The following is a 26,212-nucleotide window of genomic DNA, read 5'->3' on the forward strand; positions in this document are numbered from 1 at the left end:
TCACGGGAGACAGAGAAGAGAGGAGAGAGCCGACGGGAGGAAGAAGCCAATCATTATGAAGTCCCCTGCAGTGCAGCTGTTCAATTCTCCATGCAGGGCTGATCTCCTCTCTAGGGCTGGATGCAACCCTAACACGGGGACATGGGTTTTATATTTTATTTTATATTCTTGGGGTTGTATGAACTTATTGTTTTTAATGGATATCTTCTTTTGAATCATATTTAATTTCTGTGATTTTAAGTATGATGTTCGTACAACTGTTCTTCATGATCACTAAGTAAATATAAGATAGTCCATGCTTAGGGAAGATGCGATGTGCTACCACCTTAGATTAGGGTAGACATTTCATGCCAACTGAAGATGGATTATGCCCAAATTACTTTTGTGAAATTTTATTCAAATGCTTATTAGGCTTGTAGCCAATTTGCATGTTTATCCAAAAATAAATTGAAATATAAATGACCCTTGTCTCGATGTTAGTGGTGAATTCCTTGCCCTAGGTTCTCTCAAACTGATATCATTTTAATTGCATTTTCTTTATTAAATTCCTTAGTTTAATTTTATTCACAAACTCATCCTTTTAAATATTTTTATTTTTAAGAAAAATAATTGTACCCCAATCCCTGTGGATCGATACCCGTAATCACTATCCTATCAGATACGTGCTATTGCGTGGTCTTTAAAGTTGACTATGAATTAGGTCTTGATCAATTTCCTAGATAAGCCTAATTTCTAATCAAATTAGGACTTAGGCTAACTCCTAATCACATTAGGATAATTAATTTGGGTGCATGCATCCTACGACGCCATATGAACTTTAAAGTCCACATAGTGTGAACACGGCTTAAGTCATATTCATCCTACGACGACATGTGGACTTTAAAATCTACACAAACCCTGGTTTAATCAAATTGACCCAATTATGAACCCAAATCAATTTGGGATCCAATTTGATTTGGCTCATTAAATCAGCTCAATTGCAATCAATTCCACTTAATTCATTTTCCATTAACTCACTTACACTTAGTGGGTTAATTCAATCACCAATTATATTGATGATTGATTTCTATTATGATTCCAAATCACAATTATGATAGTCTTACTAATTGAATCCTCTATATGTGTGACCATGTAGGTCTATTCTGACTGGTAGTGAGACTTATTTAGATCTCCATCTCAATATCACTGAAACTCCTTTCAGTGGACTGAAACAATTTTAGTTCTACTCTTAGGGTTCACTGATCACCAAGTGAATGCCTTCGAGTCTCACAATCCACTAGTGACACCTTGCAGTATGTGGTGGCAACCCAGCAGAATGGAATGTCTGAATCTCTAGGTGCAGTTAGTATATGATACAATCCCTCTATCATGGATCCCGACATGACGGATCCCATCGTTAAACCCCATCGTCCTTCATATGTTAAATTTATACGACTTCCAGTTCGAGATATAAAAAACTCTTTTTCTAAAATACCTGGCCAGAAATTTATCGAACTCAGTCTCATAAATCATATAGGATCAATCCTAATCTATCAAGATCGATAGATCCCTTCTAGATGTAACCCTATTCAAAAATGAACCTACTGCAGCTAATTCGCACCACAAGGACCCAAATGGCTAGGGTCTAAGTTCACATGCTCGTCAAACTACAGCAACCTCATAGTGAATAGCTGAGGCATCGTAGGTCAAAGGACCAGTCATACAACTGCAGCATAAGTAGTCACTGACGAGTGGATAGACATCCATGTGACTACTATCTTTGGTCACGCTTAGTACTTTATTCTCTAACAAGTACTTGCATAATCACTCCAGTGTCTCTACATCATGGACTCGAGACTCGTCCATCTGACTAAGTGATATGTGCACTAATTTCAGCGGATCGATCACCGTCCCTTGTGATGGATCCATCCATCAGAAACATTTAGAAATTAATCCCTAATGACACATGCCTCAAATTCTCAACTCCTTGAGAATATGTGTCTCATCTATTAATTTTTTGGACGATTCACGGACACATACAAGTATGAATGAAAAGCAAATTGCCCAATCTTATTTATTAATAAGAGTGAAATTACAAATTTGTGCCCCACATTACAAATATGCGTCAACTATGTTGGCTTATAGGGCATACTTCTAATAATCATATGATGGGTTAGACAACCCAGTAAGTAATGAATACCTCACTAGACAATTCATATAGTGGCATAAAACATAAATACACATTTCGTTTCAAAATATAAATCTATTGAAATCCATATCTTTCAAATATCCATATACAAAATCATAAATCTAATTCGAATCAAATCAAATTTAACTCAATAGCCTTTAACTATGGTCACACTTATATCCTGTGGCTAAGCCAAAAACAGAACTAAATTTATATCCTGCGGAGTGGATCAGAATACTACATTTATATCCTGCGGAATAGGCTAGAGTACTGCGCTTATATCCTGCAGAGTGGGCTAGAATACCATATTTATATCCTATAGTGGGACCAGAATCAGAGCGCGAATGCATAACCCCCAATTGGCAAGATTCAAAACATAGTCAGGCTGAGAATTTCCAATCTAATGCACATCAAAGTTTCTTTTTGTAAAATAATAGATATATTATAATTCCATCAAAATATGCATATACAATGTAAAAATAGTAAATATAACAAGAGCCTGAAAAATATTACTCCAATTTATATATCTATTTTTCATTCAAATCATAATCTTATAAAATTCATAAATTACACATATAAATTTATTAACAATTTATTCGATGTAAAAATAATATTATATAAATAAAGAATTTAGAAAAGGCAGATCATTACTTATCAAAGCCTAATATCCAACAATTTTATTTTTTTTAGAATTTCATCATAATATAAAAAAATAGAAGTTCTAACACCCTTACACGGCTAACCAAACAAAAATGCCCGACACCCTGGTTGGTTCGATCAAAATAAAATTTATCGAATCATGCTCGAACTAGGGACATATGGTTCAACAAAGATCGAGGTGATCAAATCTAACGGTGTTTGGGAGAGGCTAGGGTGGGGCTGACATGCTGCCTAAAGACTTTAGAACAAGACCCTTCACCAGGGTCAATTCAAAATCACCATGAAGAGTTTATATTGGATCCAACTACTTTGGAGAGAGTAGAGAGAAAGTCTGGTAGAGAGAGAATCTAGAGAGAGAAAAGATAGAGAAGAGAGAATTTCAGACCGAATTCAATCAAGGGTTTGGATTTAGTCGTCAATGGCATAGGTCAACCTCGATCAATTAACATGTCTCGCATGAGTTAAGAGAGAGAAAGTTCAACAAGGAAGAGAAAAGAGAAAGAGAGAGGAAAGAAGAGAGAGGAGAGAGAATGAAGAGAGAGACCCCTCTCTTCTTCTTCTCCAAAATAGGGGATCCATCCCTCCTTCCTCTTTGATCGGACCTAAGGGCGGATGCAATGGCCAGCCTCGACGGCGGCAAGAGGTGGCAAGGTAGGCCTGGCAAAAGGGGCAGCCGCGTCTCACGATGCATGGTAGCTTAAAAGTTCAACGTGGAACAAAATAAAAAAAAATAAATCCTTATGTAGATACTATCATAAGAGAGATAATGAACATACCATATAGCTAGTAGGAGTAAAGAGATATTTCAATATCTTAGCATAAAAATATAATCAAATATTTGTGAAGGATGCGATGGAACGCTCTACTGCATGATTTTATTAGCGTGCACTCACAATTGTTAACCTCTGTATCCATCAAATGATAACGATGAAGAAATAATAAAACATGCATAAACTAAGCTACCCATTCACGTATGTTTGTGTCCACAGTTTCTTGCTACTATTTGGCTTGCTGATCTTATAGCAATTTGAGAGGACGTTGAAGGTGTAGTAGATCACTATGTATAAGAGAAGCATGATAGTGGGGTGGGATCTAGCATTCCAACCTGGCTTTTCTACGGTCCGAGCAATTAAATAGGAATCCTAACCCTACGATAACTGCGACGGCATGTGAAGTTAGGGTTACCTAAATTAAGGCCCTGTTTGGGGGAGCTTTTGGACGGCCAGAAAGCACTTTTTGGCCCTCCAAAAGTACTTTTAGATGAAAAACTGTGTTTGGTAAATTTTTCAAAAAGCTGTTTCAGCTTTTGCGGGAAGCTGAAAACAGCTTTTGAGAGGAAGCTGTTTCAGCTTTTTCGGAAAGCTGTATTTTTTACAAAAATGTCCATATTAAAATAACATAATTACATAGTTTGTCCCTTTATAAACCTAAAAATCTGCTGGAGCAAAGAACCCTAGCTGTCAGACTCCCTTCCGTAAGAAAAAGGTATTTTTCTTTTCAATTTTTGTATACATCTTTTGAACCACATTTTAGAAGAAAAAAATTTTAATCCTTTTCCATACCTTCCAAAATCAATCTATTATTTTTTTTTATCATCAACCTCGCGGCCCACGCTGAGGTCCTCCTCGAGCGTGGACCACGAAGAAGAGCCCCTGGACCGCAGAAAATTATTTTATGGAAAATTATTTTATACTAACAATTATAATATTTTATACCTTTATTTTTATATTATACTATAAATATAATATCATATTATATTATATCATAATGCATTAATATGTTATGTTAAATAATTTAATATTATGTTATATTGTGAAAAATTAATTTATACTAATAATTATAATATTTTATACCTTTATTTTTGTATTATATTATAAATATAATATCATATTATATTATATCATAATACATTAATATGTTATGTTAAATAATTTAATATTATGTTATATTATGAAAAATTAATTTATACTAATAATTATAATATTTTATACCTTTATTATTGTATTATACTATAAATATTATATTATATTACATTACATTATAATACATTAATATGTTATTTTAAATAATTTAATATTATATTATATTATGAAAAATTAATTTATAATAATAATTATAATATTTTATACCTTTATTATTGTATTATACTATAAATATTGTATTATATTACATTACATTATAATACATTAATATGTTATTTTAAATAATTTAATATTATGTTATATTATGAGAAATTAATTTATACTAATAATTATAATATTTTATACTTTTATTATTGTATTATACTATAAATATAATATACATTACATTTTATCATAATACATTAATATGTTATGTTAAATAATTTAATATTATGTTATATTACCAAATATTAATTTACTCTAATAATTACATTACTATTATGCTATATTAACATAATATTATTTTATATTAGAATAATATTATACTATATCATATATTTATGTATTAATTTATGTTATGTTTTATTATATTCTGTTGTATAATACTATGCATGTTCTTTATGGTAATTTTATCATATAAAAGTACTTTCTCAGTTTGTTTATCAAACACAAAACAAAGTACCACAGCACTTTACGAATGTAGTTACTAAACAGCAAACAGCTTTTTATAATAGCTCGACTTCCAACAGCTCTACTTCCAACAGCTCTACTGCCAACAGCTCCCCCAAACAGGGTTGGGGAAGCTTTTGGAAGGCCAAAAAGCACTTTCTAGCACTCCAAAAGTACTTTTAGATAAAAAATGATGTTTGGTAAAATTTTTAGAAAGCTGTTTCGGCTTTTGCGGGAAGCTGAAAACAGCTTTTGGGGAGAAGCTCAAATTTGGAGCTTTCCGAAAATACTGTTGTCAGTTTTGTCGAGAAGCTGTTTTTTGAACTGAAATATCCCCATTTAAATCACACTTTTTTCTCCCAAAACCCTTATCCCGCCTCTTCCTTTCTCCCTTTCCCTCTCAATCTTCTTCTTCCTTTCTCTCTATTTGTTAGAGAGATAAATGGTCATTAAAAGGATGAAAAATTAATTTATACTAATAATTATAATATTTTATATATTTATTATTATATTATACTATAAATATAATATTATATTACATTATATCATAATACATTGATATGTTATTTAAATAATTTAATATTATATTAAATTATTATTCTATAATATATAATGTTATAATATTATATTATAATAATATTATACTACATTACATTAATATTATACTATATCATATATTTATATATTAATACATATTATATTTTATTATATTTGTTATATAATACTGGTAATGTCCTTTATGGTCATTTTGTCACACAAAAGTACTTTCTCAAATTGTTTACCAAACACATATTAAAGTGCTGCAGCACTTTACAAATGTAATTACCAAACAGCAAACAACTTTTTATAAATGCTCTACTTCAAATAGCTCTACTTGTAACAGCTCTACTTCGAAAAGCTCTACTACTAACAGCTCCCCAAACAGGGTCTAAGCAATCTCCAAGTGAGATGAGATAAAATATAAGAGAAAAATATTAGCTTAATGTTGTTGAATTGTATAGATGGACATTTATAACTCTTGCAAGCAATTTGTGTTGAATTATAATTGCCAACTCATTAGGATTAGAGCGGCAAACATGCTATCATCATGGAAATTGAAAAGTTGAGAAAGTCAGACACTTTTAGATTTGGGATAATTTAATAATAATTTTAATTCTAAAAAATAAAACAATTAATTTATAATTAACCTTTTCTTATATCATTTTCTCCTCATTTAAAAGATTTTAGAAGTTTCTAATTTCTTTTTTTCTTTCTTGCTAATCATATTTTTCAAAGTCCAAATACAGTTATACTAAATACAGTTATACTCTCTTTTCCAATGAAAGTGAACTTCGATGGGTGTGTCTTGGATAGTGGTAGGAGAAATGGCACTGGCTCTGTCATCATAGACCTGGATTTTAGATAGGTCGCTACGAGCGAGTGCCAGATGTTCGCATGTTCAGATCCTGAGGCAAAGTTGAGGGCTAGTTGGGCTAGCCTCAGTCATGCACGGAGCAAGATCAACTCTGTGACAGTGATTGGCTAGTTCTAGGGTCGAGTTAGGGAAGCAAGGCCCCCCCCCCCCCCCCCCCCCGAACCAAGATATCTGGCGCTTGGTTAGCGGTCGTACCTCTTTTTGAAGCGAGGCCCGTTTTTCGTGAGGCAAAATAGAGCTGTAGGTTGGATGGCTTTGTATATGGCAGATCATTCCAGTGGACTTTTTTGGTCTTCTGAGGGTCATGTTCTTGCACTTTTTAGAGTCATCTTATTTTTTGATTTTTTTTTGGCTATATTCATACTTGGATGGTACAGTTCGCCATCACAGCCCAACAAAAAAAAAAAAAGTCTCAGCACGTTTTAAACCAGTTAAGAGATAATTTTAATTAAAGTTACTATAATAATATTGTAAATCTTAATAAAATAATCTAATTAGGGCTATTTTTAAATTTAAAAATTAAGAGATTAAGTCACTATTATGTGTCTAATTTGATTAGTTTAATTAATACTAATTTTAATATAAATATTTGTAATAAATACAAATCAGAAACAAGCTGTGAGTTCTCTGGGCGCACCATCTGTTTCTTATATAAGCAAAGATGCTCCGCTCCTGGCCCCATGGAATGTTTAGGTGAGTAGTCTCTGGGCGCACCATCTGTTTCTTATATAAGCAAAGATGCTCCGCTCCTGGCCCCATGGAATGTTTAGGTGATAGTTGAGTTGTGATCCCGTGAAGAAGGGTTTGGTGTGGGCTCTGGGTTTGCAGGTCTGGTGACGAGAGGTTAGGACGGTGGCAGCCGGCAACCACTCTTTTATGAGAACTGGCTCTAGATTTTAAAGGGCAACTTGTCTTTTTTTTTTTGATGAAGTTTAAAGGGCAACCTGTCAAAAGGTTTTCTTCTTAGTGATTTCAGCGTTTGGAAGTCCAACGGAATTATATTATAAAAAACATGATTTGAGTGATGGACTGTCCTCAATCAGCTCAACGTAGCATGGACAAAGGGATTAATTAGCATAGAAGAAATCTGAATAAAATAATCTTAATAAAATAATCTAATTAGGGCTATTTTTAAATTTAAAAATTAAGAGATTAAGTCACTATTATGTGTCTAATTTGATTAGTTTAATTAATACTAATTTTAATATAAATATTTGTAATAAATACAAGGTCTCATCCAAAATGACTAGTTAAAAAGTATTATTTGGATTTCTTGATCCATAGAAGCATCCAAGATATATCCAAAGAATAACTGATATGGGATTAAACACACGCATGCATGAGTCCATCTATTCAAATCTAATCATAAGCACCACGATCGTGGTTAGCCCCAGTAAATTTGTGCTGCAGTATCTTCTAGTCTATATAAATTATAGGCCGGATTCGCTCTAATACCATTTGTAACAATACATAACTTCATTCAAAATGGCTAGTCAAAAAGTATTATTTGATTTTCTTGATCTTATATAAGTATTAAGATCTATCCGACGAATAATTGACATGGGACTAAATATATCTCCGTACGAGTTCTTATAAAATTAATGTAGTGTCTCTTCTCCTTCGTAGCAAAAAAAGAAAAAAAATAAAAAAATAAAGAAGTATTCAGGACCCACGTGGGGTCCATCAATTTGAACGGGGCGATACCAGTCCGGACGCATGTGGGCCTGGTCCGACTTTTGCAGCAGTTCCGTGAGATGTGCATACACCGGATTCCAGGACCAACGATACCTGGCGCCATCAGCCGGCTCGGATGGTTTCGGAGACAATATGGCCCACGCTGCATGCACCATGTGCACATCATCAGCTACAGCCGCTCGTTTCTAAAACGGTGCATTAGGATGCGCGCTTGATGATGGGTCTACAGAAACTAACGGTTGTGATTGGTAGCGTGTACGGCAACGTGATGCAGAATATAATTTCTCGTCGGGTTCGGGTGGGCGAGCCGGGAGCGCCGCTCCGTAACCTAATGAAAGCCCTAAATAGCCTTTTACCAAAAAAAAAAAAAAAAGCCCTAAATAGCCCCCGACGCCTCCCCTATATAAGCGCTCGCGAGCCCTCCAAACCCTCTCCAAAGCCCTAATTCCTCTTCGACTAGGGTTTTGCCGTCCCCTCTCCATTCTCCCCTCTCTTCTTCTCTTCGACCTTTTCTCTCAAGAGAAACCCTAAGCCGCTCAAGGTAAGAGAAACCCTAAGTGTTAGTTTTCTCCTTGTGGCTTTTTCGTATCCCTGGCAAATCTTATCTCTTGCTCTTCTTCTTTCGGTTATGTATTGTTGATTTCGATTTAGTTTTTGTTTCATTTTTCTTTGTCTCCGGTATCGAATTTCTGGGTTCAACTGATTGCACTAGAGGTGTAGTTAAATTTCAAGAGGTTTAGTTTAGCGGTTGAGAAAGAATATTTTCTAGTGGTATTGCTCCGCAGCATAAAAGATCGTCTCATTATGTCGATGTTTTTTATTTTTTTAAGAATATTTTGTGCCAGTTGAAGATAATATTTGCTTTTTTAATTTTTTCTAATAACCGGATTAGCAGGATCATGCATATTTTATGTTTGTTTGAGTGTCTATTAAAATATTGATCATATATTTTATTTGAAGGCTGGTTCGCATCTTCTCCATGAAGGTGGAACTCTGGATACGACTTTGTGAGAAAGTTACAGTTTTCATATTGTATAGTTGTATTTTTTTTAATACTTATGTTGATTTCTACGACGAGCAAACAGCATCACTATTACATTTTTTTTTGTTAATGGTAGATTTTTTTTGCTTTTTTTCTCTCTCACTAGAAAATGTTTTTTCTTTCTTTTTTTAGCCAGTAACTTGATGATGCATGAAAGAAAAATATATTTTCAATTTCTCATGTATCTTCTTTGTTTTGTTTCTCAGGGTGGTTCATCTACATTCTAATATCATTAAAATGGGCAAGTCAAGCAAGAAATCCAACGTTGAGGTATTGACAACCATCATTCAGAGCTATTCTCTACGTAGGCAATATTTGATTCTGCTCGAGTTTCTAAGAATGCATTTCTGTCATGCAGGTTGCTGCAGCTCATGCGTCGGTTCCTCCTGCAAAATCTGCCAAAAAAGGTGTTTTTCTTCTTTCATAATGTATCTATATATTTATCTTACCAGGTTTTGTTGTTTTGGTTATCTTTGTTCTTTTTGAATTCTTAAGAGATCTGTTGTTCTTGACAATCAGGCAAGAGGGATGCTGAGGAAGCAATAGAAAAACCAGTTAGCTCAAAGAAGCAAAAAAGAGAAGTTGAGGAGGTGGTTCTGAAGAAGGGGGACAATAAGAAGTCAAAGAAAGTCTCACAAAAGCCTCTGCGAAAGAAGAAAGCTGAAAGCAGCAGTTCTGAGGATCAGACTTCTTCAGAATCTGAAGAAGAGGTAATTTATTTTATTGACCTTTTTTCTGTTGTTAACCAGTAGGTTGAGGAAATTGATTGTACTGACGTTCTTGCGCCTGTTAAATATTTTCCATGGTAATATTTAATGATCCACAACTTGTAGGGCAAATAGTAATCTTGCTGACCGATAGAGTTGCTGTTTGATGCTTCAAAGCTTGCTGCAGTTTTAAATAGCTATTGTTAGTAATGGTTGTGTAAGTGAAGAATCTGTAGTTGTAGTGTCCTGGTAACGTCAGAGCAGATCAATAGAGTTTAGCAATCATACTAACTTTCAGTAAATCTGTAGTTGTAGTGTCCTGGTAATGTCAGAGCAGATCAATAGAGTTTAGCAATCGTACTAACTTTCAGTAAATTTGACTATCTTGGCCTGTCTGAGCTTTCAGAGCTTGACTCTATGTGGAAGGGTGGTTGTTATTATTGTTATGCAAACATGCTATAAAATTTGCATGATAGTAAAAGTAACATGTTAATATCAAGGTAGGGCTGCGCCCTAGGGTTTACCAATTGTTCTAGTTAACGATTATCATATGCGATCATACGGGCGTCTGCTTTTGCTTAGATGGGGCTTGGATCATCTCTCATGAGCTTGTTGTACATGAAACTTCTTCTGCAAATTAGCAAGAACCATGCCAACATAATAATTTTTGAGTTTTATCATCTATGTTTGATATAAATTTATGGATCCTTTTTGTTTATTCATAGTTCATGCCTGTTAAGATCTAATTGCTTTAGCCAAAGCAAGCCTGACAAATATCTATTCACATCCATTAAATTTTGTGTTTTGCCTATTTTTCTCCGTCACTGATTCTTTCAAGCATTCATAATATCCTATATTGATAAAAGATTATGAAATATCTTCTGTTGTCTTTCTAATTAGTTTGAGGGTTACTGGTTCATTTCAATGCTTCGTGATATTTTGAAACCTTTTACTGTTGCTACTTCCCCCCCTCGTGGTCTTTGTAATGTGATCATTCTGTTTTGATGATGTGCATTTGTTTGTTATTAACGCTTATGCATGTGCTGGATGCTAGACATTTCTGAAACTTGAATATGGAATAATTGTGTTGCAGGTTAAAGTTCCACTTAAGAAGACCATTAAACCTGTCAAAGCGCCTGCAAAGGAATCTAGCAGCAGCAGCAGTGAAGAATCATCTTCTGATGATGTAAGGAGGATTTGCATCTTCTACGTTGGCTGTTGAAAGTCCCTTTCTTGTTGCTTTCTAGATACCTCATAGTGGTCTGATGGTTGTCTGTTTTCTTATTCTGGATGCATTTTACTATATACCTCATACTGGTGACAGGAACCTGTAAAAAAAGCTGCCGCTCCTGCTAAAAAGATCGCACCTACTGTTACTAAGAACGGTTTAGATGGTGTGTTAGCTAAGAAAGGAAAGCCAGAGAGCAGTTCTGGAAGTGATTCTGATGATGAAGATGTGAGTCTGCACTCTGATCTTCTGTGTTTCTTTTCAAATCCTTGGTACCTTCTATTTTTCAATATAAATAAAGTTCAACATTGGAAACCATTTTCTATTTGAACATGAGCAGCAATTACTTATCTCAGATGAACTCCTTTACCTATTTCCATTGTAGTTTTAATTAAATTTTGTCAACAACATTTATCACAAGTTTCAAAAAAATGTGGCATATTTAGTTGATGAAATCCCTGATGATGCAATTTCAGGAACCTACTAAGGTGATTGCCCCATCAAAGAAGTTGCCAGCAACTGGAGCTAAGAATGGCGCACCTGCAAGATCTAAAGAGGAAGAATCAAGTGACAGTTCAGATTCAGATAGCAGTTCAGATGAGGATGCTGTAAGTAACTCGATTGCTCACTGATTCTATGTTATCTGAAGGCTAGAAGGGATTTTAGGCTTGTCATTCCCAATTCTACTTTTGCAGCTCTTTTGATGAAACTTGCTGCTTCAATAAAGAACCTCGTATAGCTTGATCTTTCTCCTTGAGGAAGAAGAAATACCTAAAAATAGAGTAGCAAGATAGGAGGAAGAAGCAACAAGAAAGAACTCTCATAGAAATATGGAGACTAGAACTAGAAATCAATCAATTCAAGATGCTCTTTACAATGGCTAGACATCCTTATTTACAGTTGTAGGACCCTTGAATTTTCCTAAAAATGTGTCCACATTCATTTCTTGTAAATAGGAAACAATATTCTCTATAATATGCCTCTAGATGAGATTTATGACTCATCTTGACATACCTGATTGGAGATGATCTCTGACTTATCTTAATATCGCTTGATTGGATAAGATCTCTAGGCTTATATTCTATAGTAGCAGCCTTATATAACTGATTTAGGCTTGTACCCAATGTAAACCCTTTTTTCCTTTGGTAGCCTTTGACATATATTAGTTCATGTATATGTCAGCCAAGTCCATGACATGTGCATCAGAGAGGAGATTACTAAGCTCTATAGTGGATATGAGCATTGGGGTGGCTAGATTTAAGCAGTATTTGCTAGATCGAAGTCTCTAGTTTCCCTTCCTCTCTTTCTCCTTTATATCTTTCCCCTCACATGCAAAAAAAAAAAAGAGAGCCACTTGGGACTCTTCTTTCACTCTTCTTTCTCACTTGTCTAATATTGGTGGATGGTGGCTCACCTCGTCCCTAGCTTTTTCATACTGGCCTGTAACAACCAAGGCAACTAAATTTTACATGTAGTAAAGCCCTAGACCTATCCCAGTACTTGCTATCTTACTGGTCTGATCCAGGACAAGCTAGATGGACCAATACCAATCAAAATATTAACCCATGGTTAGCATTGATACTTTTAATGAATATGAAAATATATTTATGCTTCCTGGAGATATTAGTCATCCTACTTTCCTCTAGACAATTCAATTTGAAGATAATTTCCTCCGTGTCCAAGAAGAAACCTGAATCAAGTGATAGCTCTTCCGAGAGTGATTCTGACAAGGATGATGAGGTACACAAGCTATTGTTTTAAAATAATTTTAGAATAAATTTGTTGACCCTAAAGGCAGCATTTGGTGAGGTAGTAAAGCCCTTATGCTTGTCAAACAGCATCCTACAAACTGGCATAAACAAGGAATAGGTATTGCTGGTCAAACTTGCTTACTCCAGGCCTATTATGTTTCAAAGGGCTATTACTGTCATACAATCATACCTTGTGCTTGCCCCTCCTATTTGTTTCTTCTGGACAAAACCACCATCAACCAAATGCTATTCCAGACATTGGAGGCAAGTGAAAAATAGAATTAGGTTATGACATAACTTTTAGCTGTTCCAGTGTGCATAACTCTCAGTCCCTTCCTACTCCCTCGTCCATATTCTGGAGCTAAATTCATCTGAAGTGTGCTGTCTATTTCCAATTGTCATTATTTGATGAGTGTTATCACTCAATTTTTGCAGGGAGTCACAGCCAAAGCTGGTGCACCTGCAAACAAACCACTTGCATCATCAAAGAATGGAACTCTTGGTGCCTTAAATACTGAAGAAACATCCAGTGAGACATCAGAGAGTGAATCTGATGGTGAAGAGGTAATGGTCTATCCTTTTCTGTAAAGGGAATATAAATCATTTCCTAAATCAAGTGTCTGACGTTGGAGAGAGTTCCTGATAAATGACAATCTTATAATTCAAATAAGTCCTGCAACTAAATTACCATCTAAGAACTTTTAGTATTTACCACACATTAACAATTTTTTTCTTATGATGTATATTTTTCGACATAGTAGAAACATCCCACTTCTAGCTGGAGATATGATTTTTCGGTTTTAAGATCCGATGGAATTCTTGTGTTATTGCTTCCTTCAATTTCTGTTCTACTTTGTAAATCTGAATCTCATTCTAAATGTATATTTGATGCAGGAAACACCGGCAAAGGTTCCTGCCAAAAAGCAGGCTGTCACTGTGAAGAAAGATGTTCAGCCAGTAATGTTCATCTATCCTGTCTTGCCATTTTATATATTTGGCCTTGTTTATTGCATTATGATATGGATCTTCTCGTTGCTGGATAGGGCGTTCTCTTTTCTTTTATAGTCAAATCATAACCCTTCTGCAACAGCTGGTTACCCAACTTGTTCTTGAAGTTCCTGTTTAATATTGTCTTGCGCAACAATCTGGAAAAATTAGGACTCGGTCGCGATGTCTATTTATGCAATTCTTGTGAACATAATTTATTTTTAACCTGTCTATCAGGTTATTATATGTGCAAGTGAAATCAAATGAGATACGGAAGGATGGAGAGAAAATTGGCTGTTTGAAAAGTGAGAACCACAATGCATGAAACACTGTTTGAATGTTAGGGTGTGGATGTAGGAATGCTGTTGTCATCAGTCATCCCTTGCCTAAAGGACGCTGATATATTAAGATTAAGACATTTCCTTGTTATTTCCCACTTTTATGTCTTTTGTTCCATAATTTTTTTTGCAACCTTTTCAGATTAATGTAATTTGATTTCCTGTGAATTGCTTCCTGTGGTCCTCGAGTCCATAGATGTTTGGTGGTGACATCTATGATTTGTCCTACTTATAGTTTTGTTCTTTAAATGACCATATTTGTCATTGTATGTTCATGTAAATATCATGCTTTTTATGTTTACTTTTCTGATTTTATTCTATTTTACTTGATGCAAGCATCTGTTTCTAGATTGAGAACTTGTGGTGAAAATTTTTCTGGTACTACTTAAATTGAAGCCTTGGTTTACCTTTTCATAATTAGTAGTTCTTAGACATGTTTTTTACATTCTACTCCAGTTCAGTTGCTTCTACATGACATAAATTGAACTCTGTGGTAATTCACATATATTATCATATTCAGTTGCCTCTACATGACATAAAATCTTAACATTATTTTTAACCATCTGGATCCAGAAATCACAGCATAAAACCAAAGTAGATCAAAGATCTGAAGAGAGTTCCGATGAGAGTTCTGATGAGAGCGGTGAAGAACCACAAAAAAAGAAGCTGAAGGTTCCGGTAGTGTTTAGTTTTTGATTGGTCGTGATCTATTCTTTTGTAGCAGCTCTGGCTTTCCATGCGCATTCTTGTTATCCTGACTATTATTCATATTTAGGGTACCGTTCCTGGAAATGTCAACAAGCCAACTGCAAAGCCTGTTAAAAAAGAAAGTAGCAGTGATGAAGATGAGGATGACAGCTCTGAAGAAATTTCAGATGAGGAGCCTTCAAAACCAGAACAAAATAAAAAGGTAATTGCCATAAAACTGTTGTTGCAATTGAAAAATAAAAAAGAGATTTTTAGTACTTGTTTCCTGATTATTTGTTGTCTGTTGCCTGTATCTCTGGATGCTAGGCAATGAAAGCATCTGCAGAGAGCAGCAGTTCTGAAGAGGAGGATTCTTCTGATGAGGAGAGTGAAGATGAACAGCCGATGAAGACTCTGCAGAAGAAGGTAATATTGTTATGTTATGTGATCTGTTGATCAATATTTGTTGCTTTATGTGAAGGTAATATGTTCATATTATATTTGTTGCAAAATGAATATATTTGAAGTACTTGTTTGCTTATAATTTGTTGTCTGTTGCCTGTATCTCTTTGAATGCTAGCCAACCAAAGCATCTGCAGATAGCAGTAGTTCTGAGGAGGAGGATTCTTCCGATGAGGAGAGTGAAGATGAACAGCCGATGAAGACTCCACAGAAGAAGGTAATGTTGTTGTTTTATGTGAAGTCTTGGTTAATATTTAATGTGAAGTGAAACTATGAGAAGTTGGTGCACTGGTCAGAGAACCTATTGGTTTGGTTTTTTCATTAAGTAAAAGATAAAGATTGATTGATGATGGTTGCAGGTTTTTTCCCTGTACTGAGCTGGTTCAGTTGGATTGTTAACACATGATGTTTGGGTGGGTCATGTATTTAGTTAATCTGAGTAATTATTTTATGGCCATTATGAAGTGACAGGCAACAAATGTCATACCTGTCTAGGTGCTCGCTTTCAATGTAAGAAGGTTTTTATTTGTAGACTAGCATGCTTTATCTTTTTGGGAAAAAATATTTGAAAAATCTTGACCAGTTTTAAAATTTTGATATCAGTTAGTCTAAATCTATAGCAAAATTTTTGTTTTGTAACTTGGAAATCATTAACATTCTCTTCACATGATTCTGGTGCACTTATCACTCTTCTTTGATGAAATCATATTGCATTCTGCAGTCTGTAATCATTCTCATGAGAGCCTGTTGTATACCTAGAGACTAGAGTAGAAAAATTTAAGTGTGCCACCATTTGATAATTCCCAGGTCTTTCACTCAGACAATGGCAAAACGCCGTCCAAATTGATTCTCTTATAGTATTTGTTTATTTCAACACTAATATCAATGCTTGACTATCAGTTGCTAGTGTACTTTGGGATTTCTGTTCTTGGTTGTTGACATTTGGTTAAATTTTGTTTTGCAACGTGGGTCTTAAATTCTATCTTTTTGTGCAGCACAAGCATAATCCATTTGTACTGCTTAATTCTGTATGTTGAGCAATTTCTTATCCTGATTTTGAATGGATGGCAAGAGGTGTTGGACAATCTCAATGCTGTCATATAATATTTTTCAAGCAGAGTGCTCTCCCATTTATTTGGCATTGCAAATTATTAGTGTTGTTTTTTCCTTTTGGGCTTGCCAATTTTTGTTGGTGTCAACATTTAATATTTCACTTGGAGTTACTGGATTTGAACTTCTTTTACCCCTTCTTTCATGTATGCTTTTTTAATTAATCCAAGGTATGCTTCCAACAATATGGACTTTAATTAGATTATTAAAGTTTGATCAATGGCTGCAATAACAGTCATCAAGCCCTTTTTCGTTTAATTTGGGTTTAGCATTATTTTTGTGTCTATATTTTCTGTATCGTGCGCTTCAACATCTGTGAAGTACTGTCTTTTATTTATTTATTATTTTCTCTAAATGTTAAAACATGCAGGACTCGGATGTGAAGATGAAAGATGTACCATCAGCAAATGCAACAGCAAAACTGACGGCTACAAAATCTGACAAGAAGGCGGTAATTTACTCATCCAAGTTGTTTTAGTGGTGTGTTGGTTTTCCAAATGTGCAAAACTGATTTTAATGCTATTCAATGTAGCCTAAAACTCCTAGCAGTCAGATATCTGGATCAAAAACAATATTTGTTGGAAACCTGTCCTATGATGCTGGACAAGATGATGTGTATGTATCACCTTTGAGTCATTTGCATATTTTTACTTGTGCACATGTTTGATATACTTTTTTCATTTCAGGGCTGAATTCTTCAAAGAGGCAGGGGAGATTGCTGAAGTTCGTTTGGCTGTCGCTGATGATGGACGCTTCAGAGGATTTGGTCATGTTGAATTCACCACTGAAGATGGAGCTCAGAAAGTAATCTTTTTTTGTTCTATTTTTGTAGTAGTGAATTAATTCTTTAGCACCTAATGTAGATTGCATGGATTTTCTTCTTTAACCTGCTATGTTTAAATTTTTCACAATTCACATATTTTTTTTAAATAATCGCCTTCAGAAAGTTCTTGTTAAAAAGCTTTGCCGTTAGGAGATTACCTCAATTTTTTCCCTTCATCTGGAAATTATTTGATGTCAGGTTCTCCAAATTTTGTCTCTGAACCAGGGCCATCATGAGTACATGAAGTTGTTCATTGTCTTCTACATTTAGCACTAATAAAACTCATCTCTGATCCTTTTATAGGCACTTGAAATGAATGGCATGGAACTATTGGGACGTGCAGTAAGACTTGATGTGGCCAATGGAAGGGGCGCATATACCCCTTACAGCGGGTATTGGTCTTTCCTTATTTTCTTTAGGATTTTTTTGTTCTTATACTGCTGATTGTCATATGGGTCATGTGAAGAAAAACCTGTTTATTGGTAAATGTAATATAACCCTGTAAATAAGTTGGGTTACATTATCTTTAACTGCTTCATGTTTTGAAACATTTATGCAGATGAGTTTTATGCTTACTCTAATTAACCTATTCAAGCCTTTTGTTTTTTTCCTGGTGTTTTAGAGGTCAAAAGTTTCTAGGTGAATTGACGTCTATTGAGATGATTAATAATCCTATCTCTTATAGTCAGACAAAAAGTCAATCATGTGTGCTAGTGCATGCATGTTCATATGCATGTCTACTGATACACACTATTCCTTTGCACTTATGACTATTAACTAATTGTTAGGTGCCCTATTTTTTCAAGGCATGGCATAGAAGTTTATGTTTTGGCACCTACTCTTCTTATAGCTCAATGTCTGAAAAAAGGACTTCCAGAAAAAAAATGCACAGTATATGCCCCACTTTTTTTATTATTGCAGATGCCAACTTGTTGCATTCTTTTGTGTGTATTTGCAGGAAGGATGGTAATTCTTACGAAAAAGCTGGGAAAGGTCCAAGCTATACTATATTCGTAAAGGGTTTTGATAAATCCCCTGAAGAGGATCAGGTTTTGTTTTAATTTAATCAATCTAATCTTGAATCTCTGTGTGCTGTATTTAATTTTTGAACTTATTGCAGATCCGGAGCTCCCTTCAAGAGCATTTTGGGTCTTGTGGAGAGATTACTCGTGTTTCCTTACCAAAGGACTACGAAACTGGTGCTTTCAAGGGGTCCGTTTATATTGTATTTAGTTTTGAAATCTGCTTGTATCTTTATATGTTTGGACTGCAAAGTTTTCTTCTTTTTGAAAATATATTTCTTTTATTTGGTTAGAGATATGTGCATCTATTTGCAAGCTCTTTTGCTTCTGCTAAATTTCTCTCATGTAATCCATGCCAAGGCATATCAGCTGATCATTTCTTTTATTCTCTTTGTTTTTTTAGCTTTCTATCTTACTGAAGAGTGGCGAGGGCTACGGGGTTCAGGAGAGTTTATTATTTTTATGTTTTTGTAAAATGAATATGACACTTCACTAAAAATTCAATCTACAATTTACATCTTCAGCTGGCCCTCTAATACAAGGTATAGTTTAGTTGGGCACTCCAGAGTGTATAATGTGGTGGGTATAAAACGATAAATTTTAGAATGGGAGCTGTATCTTCATGCAGAAATCAGATGTCTATTTTTGTACTTTGTCAATCATTTCTGTATGCTCATATTTGTTGATACTCCAACTATATGGAACTTGTGAAATGTCATTGGACAAATAGCCAAACTTGTATCGGGTAAGAGATAAGAAGTGTTGGAGAGTGGGGAGGCCTTTTTTTCTGTTCTGCTGCATCCTTTGGCTCTTTGATTTGTAGTTGCTTTGCCTGATTATCTTGCTTGTATTAAGGGGCAGCTTTTGGTTGCAGGATGGCATACATGGATTTTGGGGAGCAAGATGCCTTTTCGAAGGCTCTGGAACTCGATGGGTCTGAACTTGGGGGCTACTCATTAACAGTGGATGAAGCTAAGCCAAGAGGTGACAGCCGTGATGGTAGCTGGAGTGGTGGCAGGGATAGCTCAGGAAGGGGTGGTGGCAGATTTGGAGGCCAACGTGGTGGACGTGGTGGTAGAGGTGGCAGTGGCAGGGGACGGTTTGGAGGTGGCGGTGGCAGGGGACGGTTTGGAGGTGGTGGTGGCAGGGGACGAGGAGGAACCCCTAACAAGCAAAGTTTTGCTGCAGCCAGTACAGGTTAGTGATCCTGCTCTTAATAGCTATTACTTCTATGTCAGAAAAATTGTTGACAATCAGCACCAGCAATAGCAGAAGCATTATATTGATGCGGTTACTTTTTTACAGGGAAGAAGACGACCTTCAGTGATGACTAGAGGGAGCACTTCTTCGTGAATTTTCCGCTAGTGCAGATCCCAGTTTCATCCCCTACCTAGTGAAATATAGCTTTAGCGGAGTATCGTTATTCTGTCTTTAAGATTTGTCTGTTGAATTGGTTTTGTAACTCACCGGCAACTTTTGACATTGGTGGTTGTCTACTTTTTGTGATTTTGAAACTTGGAATTCAACTGTGGGAAGTAGTTAATATTTTGGATTCAGTTTTGTGGCTTTCCTGCGATTTGATTTTACCAAAGTGATATCGACATTTGTGACTCCATCTTCGTGTTTATTTGGTCGACAGGAGACCACCATTTAGAGGGATGTCATGTGCTTTTTCCATTACCAGTGTGATCGGTGCATGGAGTTAGTTGATATATTTCTAATAGTTAAAGAAAAGTAGATAGTAATTTGGAGTTGTTTGATAAAAATATATACTTTTACTATGGTGCTCCCTATATATGGTATAATAATGCTTGCCTAACAATTGATGTCTAATTATTAGGCAAGCATAATTGCACTCATCTACCTGTATTCTCACATTGTCTCTATGGATGTAAGTCTTATCTTGCTATCCATGTAATATGTGATTTCTTGGTGGTTTATCGGCAAAGAGGTACAATATGTATTGCCGCATCACGGTTTTGGTCTTGAATAGTGTATGAACAGGAGGTTGACGTTTGATCAATGCAGTACTCTCTAATCTGCCTGCATGCTCCACTTATTGGATGTTAGGATGCCCTATCAAGAGGATAGATAATTTTCAATGGTTTTTTCTGGGGAAAGTACGGAAAGATGGATGGACACCCAGCTTAGCAGAAATTTTGGGGTTCAAACGGGCCCAGCTGATCCGTCACTGCCCCTGATCTCGCCCCGAACCTGAAGAGAACTAAATTTTTTAAGTTGGGATGGGGTTATACATGGATTGACTTCCATTGGCTCCGAAGGGTCGGGGTCCAAAATTAGAACTAGAACAACAAATTGGGTTAGATTGGGATCATTTATGATCCGGTTTGATCTAACCCATTTATATCTCCAAGTATGATGACAAGAAAGTAGATATGATAGGAGACAAAAGTCAAGCTATTCATTCATTTGAGCTTATAAAATAGGAGCATGAGAATGATAAATGCTTCTGGTTCTTTATATGACACCTTTATGAGAGTATGTGAGGGGGCAAAAGCCAGTTGAAGATGGTTATGCTACCTTGTATAGTACAATGAAAGAAGCTAGGATGGCAGGTGGGGAAGGAAGAAAACAGACAGGAGACAAAGTAAGATCAAATATGCGGAGGATTCGAAAAGAATCGAATGCTCGGGTGTTAATTTTGAAGCAAAATACGCCATTTGTTATTTTCGAAGATTGTTAATTGCTGTCCTATTTAGATGCATGTTATTTTAAGTCTACTTGCTAGACCTTATTTCATGAGTCAATGTAGTGGGGCAACACGAATCCTCTGAAATTTTCACAGGAGGGTTAGCTGGCGACAATAAAAATAAATCTATGTTGACCGTGATGCCTTACTAAAAATGAGTTTTAATGGGAACTTAATTGTGAGAAGATCCATGCGTATACCCTCTCATTAAGTGATGGTTTGGGTGTAAAGAAGGGTGTTTATTGAATTCCCATTAAAAATATAAAAAGAATGTCTCGACTCCGTTGCAACTGAAACTCTCCCCTCTCCAAACAACCTTAACTACAGTGCATGGTTTCTATGGCTTCTAACATGAAGCATGGTGAGGTAGTATGGCTTGAGGAAAAAGCAGATGGCAGGTCCTTCCACCGATAAGACTACTATTGTGTGATTTGTTGACATGCGCCTCTCATGTTAAAATGACAATCTTAGCTAAAATTTTCTCGCTTTTCGTTTAAGTCAGCCTGACCTAATGTACAGGGAGGGCTTGGTTTGGCTAACATGGGTTTAGCTTAAGTCGATAGGTTTTAATATCGAAGCAGCTAACTTACTTACCTTTTCGAGGCTTGTGTTTTTCGACCTAACACAAATTCAAATTAGTTACCTAATCTTATTTGAACTCGTATCTCTATCTATTCTAACTTAATTTCCAACAAATATCTAATTGAGTATGCCAAGGTGGCACAAAAGATGAAATGCTTTTTTATCTTATTTGAAAAGTTTCCAAAGAAGCGCTGCTAGATTCCGATTTGATAGAATATACCTAGAATCTTCCTCTCTCAAAAGCATATTAAAAAAAGGGTATATATGGAATATAATCAAATTAAGAATTTGGTGCAGCCAGCAGAGAAGAGAAGGGTGACGTAATATATACATAATCACGGTAATCAATTCGTTAAAGACTATAATAACTTGGATGTGTACATTGACTCATCCTCGATAAAGCTTGTGTTTCCTTCCCTTTCTAGCGCTCCCGGGGTAAAAAAAAGTCCAATACGTGCACAGGCAGAGAGAGAAAAAGATGATCTTGATCTTAAGAAAGGAAAGGAAGGGAAACAGACAGGCGCCAGCAGCACGTTGCCCTCGGCTTCCCCTACTCAGCGACCCTACTACTCTGTCCAAAGCCCATCCGGCAATTCCGACGACCATGGCGCGGGAAGGCAACCAGGAAGCCCGTCTACTTTGACCCCGGTCGACCTCCGGGTTCCTACAGTGGAGAAGAGGGGACAGACTCGTGGTGCCCCACTCCCCCAACCCGTTGTGCCATGGGCGACCGATCCCTTTCCCACTCCTCGGTGGGGAGCAACTCGTCGGTGTGGTCTCCAAGGTGGAGGACCAACCGATTCCAAGATGATGAAGACGACGCTTACGACGATGATGATGAAAATTAAGAAGGGTGCTCCTTACAGGCGCTACTTTATATGGATCTTAGTTTTCCTTATCGCCATTGGCGTAGCAGCCTTGGTTTATTGGAGCATAAGTCTCTCTCACGGTCCCAAGATTACCATGAAGGTGAATTCCCTATCCTCTTCAGCATGTTTGTTCCCTCTTTTTGCTTCAACCGGAAATAACATAATAAACTTCTATGTTTTTTTCCCTTTATCTTAGAAAATTTTTGAAACAAGTATATATTCATGGTTTGTTACTTTCGTTGTTGTGTTTGAGATATAACCATTCTCCGAGTTGTGTTTTTATGGATGGTTCATTATGGATTTTTCTGTTCTCTTCGTATATGGACCATCACGTACGTTTGAAGACTTCCTCGTCCATACCGGATTGCATGCAACTTCTGGGCCGACCATGATGTTGGTGCTGAACTCCACGGTGGAGTTGCCTGCGCCATCGACGCCAATGGATCTCAAATTCCTTGAACTCACATTGGCCAGAGGGAAAGTATGCACCATCGCTCCATATTCAATCTCTCCAAAGTTTTCTTCCTCCTAGATGTTGGATGAATTCCTTGTTCTGTGACTGATTTGGCACTCCTTTATATATTATGATTCTTTTATAGATGGATGATATCTACCTATCTAAGGGGAGCCAGAGGAACGTCAACGTGGCAGCGACAACAAACGACATCTCTGTCTATGGTGCTACGACAACGTGGCCGGATAACATTTTTCTCATATTTGTGAGGTAAGCATTTGTCAATCTAAATTTAAAATTTAAACCAGGCTGATTTGCACACCGTGAAGTAGGCACTTCAGAGCCTTTTGCACTTGTTCTCGTGCCTTTATGAGGTGCCAGCGCGGTAGACATTTAAGACCTTCATGAAATAGCCATTAAGGCCAATATGGGCCTACCTAGACCGAGCCTATAAAAAGGCTCGAAAGTCCAGGGTCTCGGCCATAAGAGACAGGTCAAACCTCTGCTAGTTGTGCTTAGACTAGTTTTGCTTTTCTTCTAAAGGAGGTGTTTCAAACCCTTACACGCGTGTTGCTGAGCCTTTATGAAGCGCCAGTCTAAGGCCTTTATGAGAGCTGGTGTAATTATTATGGGCCTCGCCGAGAGTTACCAGGGCTGGTGCCCCAAATCCTATTCTTAGACAAAACAGATAGATCAGGCCTGTGCTAGTTGTGTGAATTCTACTTTTATTCTCATTCCTCTTTAGAGCTTTGTTACTCTTCTCCTCTCTCGACCATTGCGTTTTAGAGATTTTTGCATGTATTATTGGGCCTTTTTGAGGTGCCAGTGCAGGCAGCATGGCTTTAAGGATTCTAGGAGACAGCTATTCAAGCTGTTATGGGCCTCTCCTACGGTTATCTAGACCAAATCTCTAAAATGGCCCTAGGGTTAGAGCTGATCAAAATTCGGGCCGGGCTCGGGCCGGGCTCTACAACAGAAATTAGGCCCGATGGCTATGCCCAGGTTCGGCCCGGCCCGACTGTCAGGCTTAAATTTTTGTCCAAGCCCGACCCGACTTTATAAATCTGGTCCTAGGCCCGTCTAGCCCGGCCCGACCCGATAGGCCCGACACGACATGCCCGATTTTTTCTTTGTTTGGAATCTAAAAATGGGCCAGAATGGCCCGACCAGGCCCGGCCCGATTTTTTTGGTCGGGCCGCTTTTCCTGCCCAGGCCCGACCCATGGGTCTTTTTTTAATGCCCAAGCCCGAAAAATTTCGGGCCGGGCTGGGCGGGCCAGAAGACCCATGATCAGCTCTACCTAGGGTCTAGTATCTTGAATATAAGAGACTGAACAAACAAGTTGGTTCTGTTGTAATTGAGGCAATGAACAAAGACTTTCTTTCTCAGTCCGCCCCTTTGTTGCTTTTATTTCTTTCATCTTCATGGTGCATGTGTAAGTTGTGGCCATATCCTCCATTGCACGATTCTTTCGTTTTTTGCAGGGGATGAAACTCTGTGCTCGGCATCGAAAATGACTATTAGCAGAATCCACGTATCGCCATCATCAGGAAAGCCACTAACTCGGCTGGGGAAAGCTGCTAGTAAGGTTGGCGCCTCAGTATCGGTAGTTTGATGGAAACCTCTGGAGATACTATAGGGATTGGCATTTCTGCTTGAATTATTTCGACCAAGAGATCGGTTAGCTCATCATGCCTTTAGCGCTAGGGCTGATATTGTTCCTCTAAGAAGGAAGTTCAGGCTAGTGAAGGCAAAATAGAGTATAAGTTTGTCATATGGGAGAAGATGAATTAATTATGAGCCTTTTGTAGCTGCCGAACTTTGTTATATGTCCTTATCAAAATTATATTCCTTATCTTGGCCCATGTATGCTTTTCCAGTAGTATGTTTAGAAAAATAGTAGTTGATGTATTCTAACAAATTTATGAGATATCACTGCTGAATAAAAAGGATTAGTATAGATGTAATTCTTTTCTACTAAAAAAATTTAAAAAAGTACTGCATACATGAACAGAAAATTTTTCTTATAGCTAATAAAATTGTGCCTATCATTATTAGGTTAGTTTGTAATAGTATTAATTTTTAATGCTTAGGCACTTTTACTTGTACAGTCTTGCATAACTTGCTTTTTGTAGTTTTCATTCATTGCAAAAGAAACCAAGTACAGAGATCCAACCCAATCCTGATCTAGACTTGACTAGGGCTCGACCAAATCTGAATTTTTTGGTTTGGGGCCAGATTACACATGGACCTAAGAATGATCAATTGAGATAGAAATTTTAACCATGGATCCAATTTGATCCGACTTGATCTTCTATTAAGTTAAGTTTGGGTCCAACATTAGGACCCGAACAAGGAACCAGGTTGGGTCGGAATCACTTATGATCCGATCCAACCCGACCCATTCACACCCCTTTGGCTACCAAAGGGGGTATATAAGGTCGATATACGACCTGAATTAAGAGCCATTTGATGTTTAATCTGACCTGATCATTAAGAATTTTATTTTCACTAGCGATTTTATTGACACAATCATGTGTAACTGCGCGTAAAATTTATCATTATGCATAGTGTGTAACTATGTCCAACTCATTGGCCTGACTGCATGGAGGACTACGCAAAAAGTGTACAGTGGTAGTCATAGGACCACCTGTTATGTTTGTCATGACGAAAAACAGCCCCTTAGGGGCCGTAGTGGAGTTGATTGGAGTCGAGATGCCTTCAAAGTATTACTGCCATATTTAGATGTGTGAAATATATGAGAGATAGAACAACAAAAGTTCACAACCATCAAATAATCTTGATTCATGAAATACGGAATAAACATTAAACTGGATTTGCAATCCACCCAACCACCCCTTCTCCCATCAAAAAGGGGGGTGGCAACAATAAATTCAAATATGCAACTCCTTTTCAAAGTATTACTGCCACACT

The 26,212-nt window shown here is 36.7% G+C and overlaps 1 protein-coding gene across 4 annotated transcripts; it reads left to right on the forward strand.

The window, feature by feature from the left end:
• The first annotated feature begins 8,802 nt into the window (after window positions 1-8,802).
• On the forward strand, window positions 8,803-20,219 carry NUC-L1 (nucleolin like 1). Of its 4 annotated transcripts, none has more exons than XM_088702893.2 (21): window positions 8,803-9,047; window positions 9,755-9,818; window positions 9,907-9,955; window positions 10,068-10,258; window positions 11,349-11,441; window positions 11,580-11,711; window positions 11,960-12,091; window positions 13,670-13,798; window positions 14,129-14,191; window positions 15,133-15,237; window positions 15,335-15,469; window positions 15,574-15,672; window positions 15,827-15,925; window positions 17,189-17,269; window positions 17,351-17,433; window positions 17,505-17,622; window positions 17,945-18,033; window positions 18,600-18,690; window positions 18,762-18,853; window positions 19,538-19,860; window positions 19,969-20,219. In XM_088702893.2, exons 2-21 carry the CDS (start codon window positions 9,786-9,788, stop codon window positions 19,995-19,997), a joined length of 2,166 nt encoding a protein of 721 aa, XP_088559019.2. In that variant the 5' UTR covers window positions 8,803-9,047; window positions 9,755-9,785; the 3' UTR covers window positions 19,998-20,219. The 4 variants fall into 4 exon arrangements, with proteins under 4 accessions (XP_088559019.2, XP_088559020.2, XP_088559021.2 ...); XM_088702894.2 differs by having other exon boundaries at window positions 15,133-15,231; XM_088702895.2 differs by lacking the exon at window positions 13,670-13,798.
• The last annotated feature ends 5,993 nt before the right edge of the window (window positions 20,220-26,212 follow it).

Source organism: Phoenix dactylifera, chromosome 8, assembly GCF_051530095.1.
Source record: "Phoenix dactylifera cultivar Ajwa chromosome 8, Ajwa_hap1_PhDact_Kaust_v1.1, whole genome shotgun sequence".
NCBI classification, from domain to species: domain Eukaryota; kingdom Viridiplantae; phylum Streptophyta; class Magnoliopsida; order Arecales; family Arecaceae; genus Phoenix; species Phoenix dactylifera.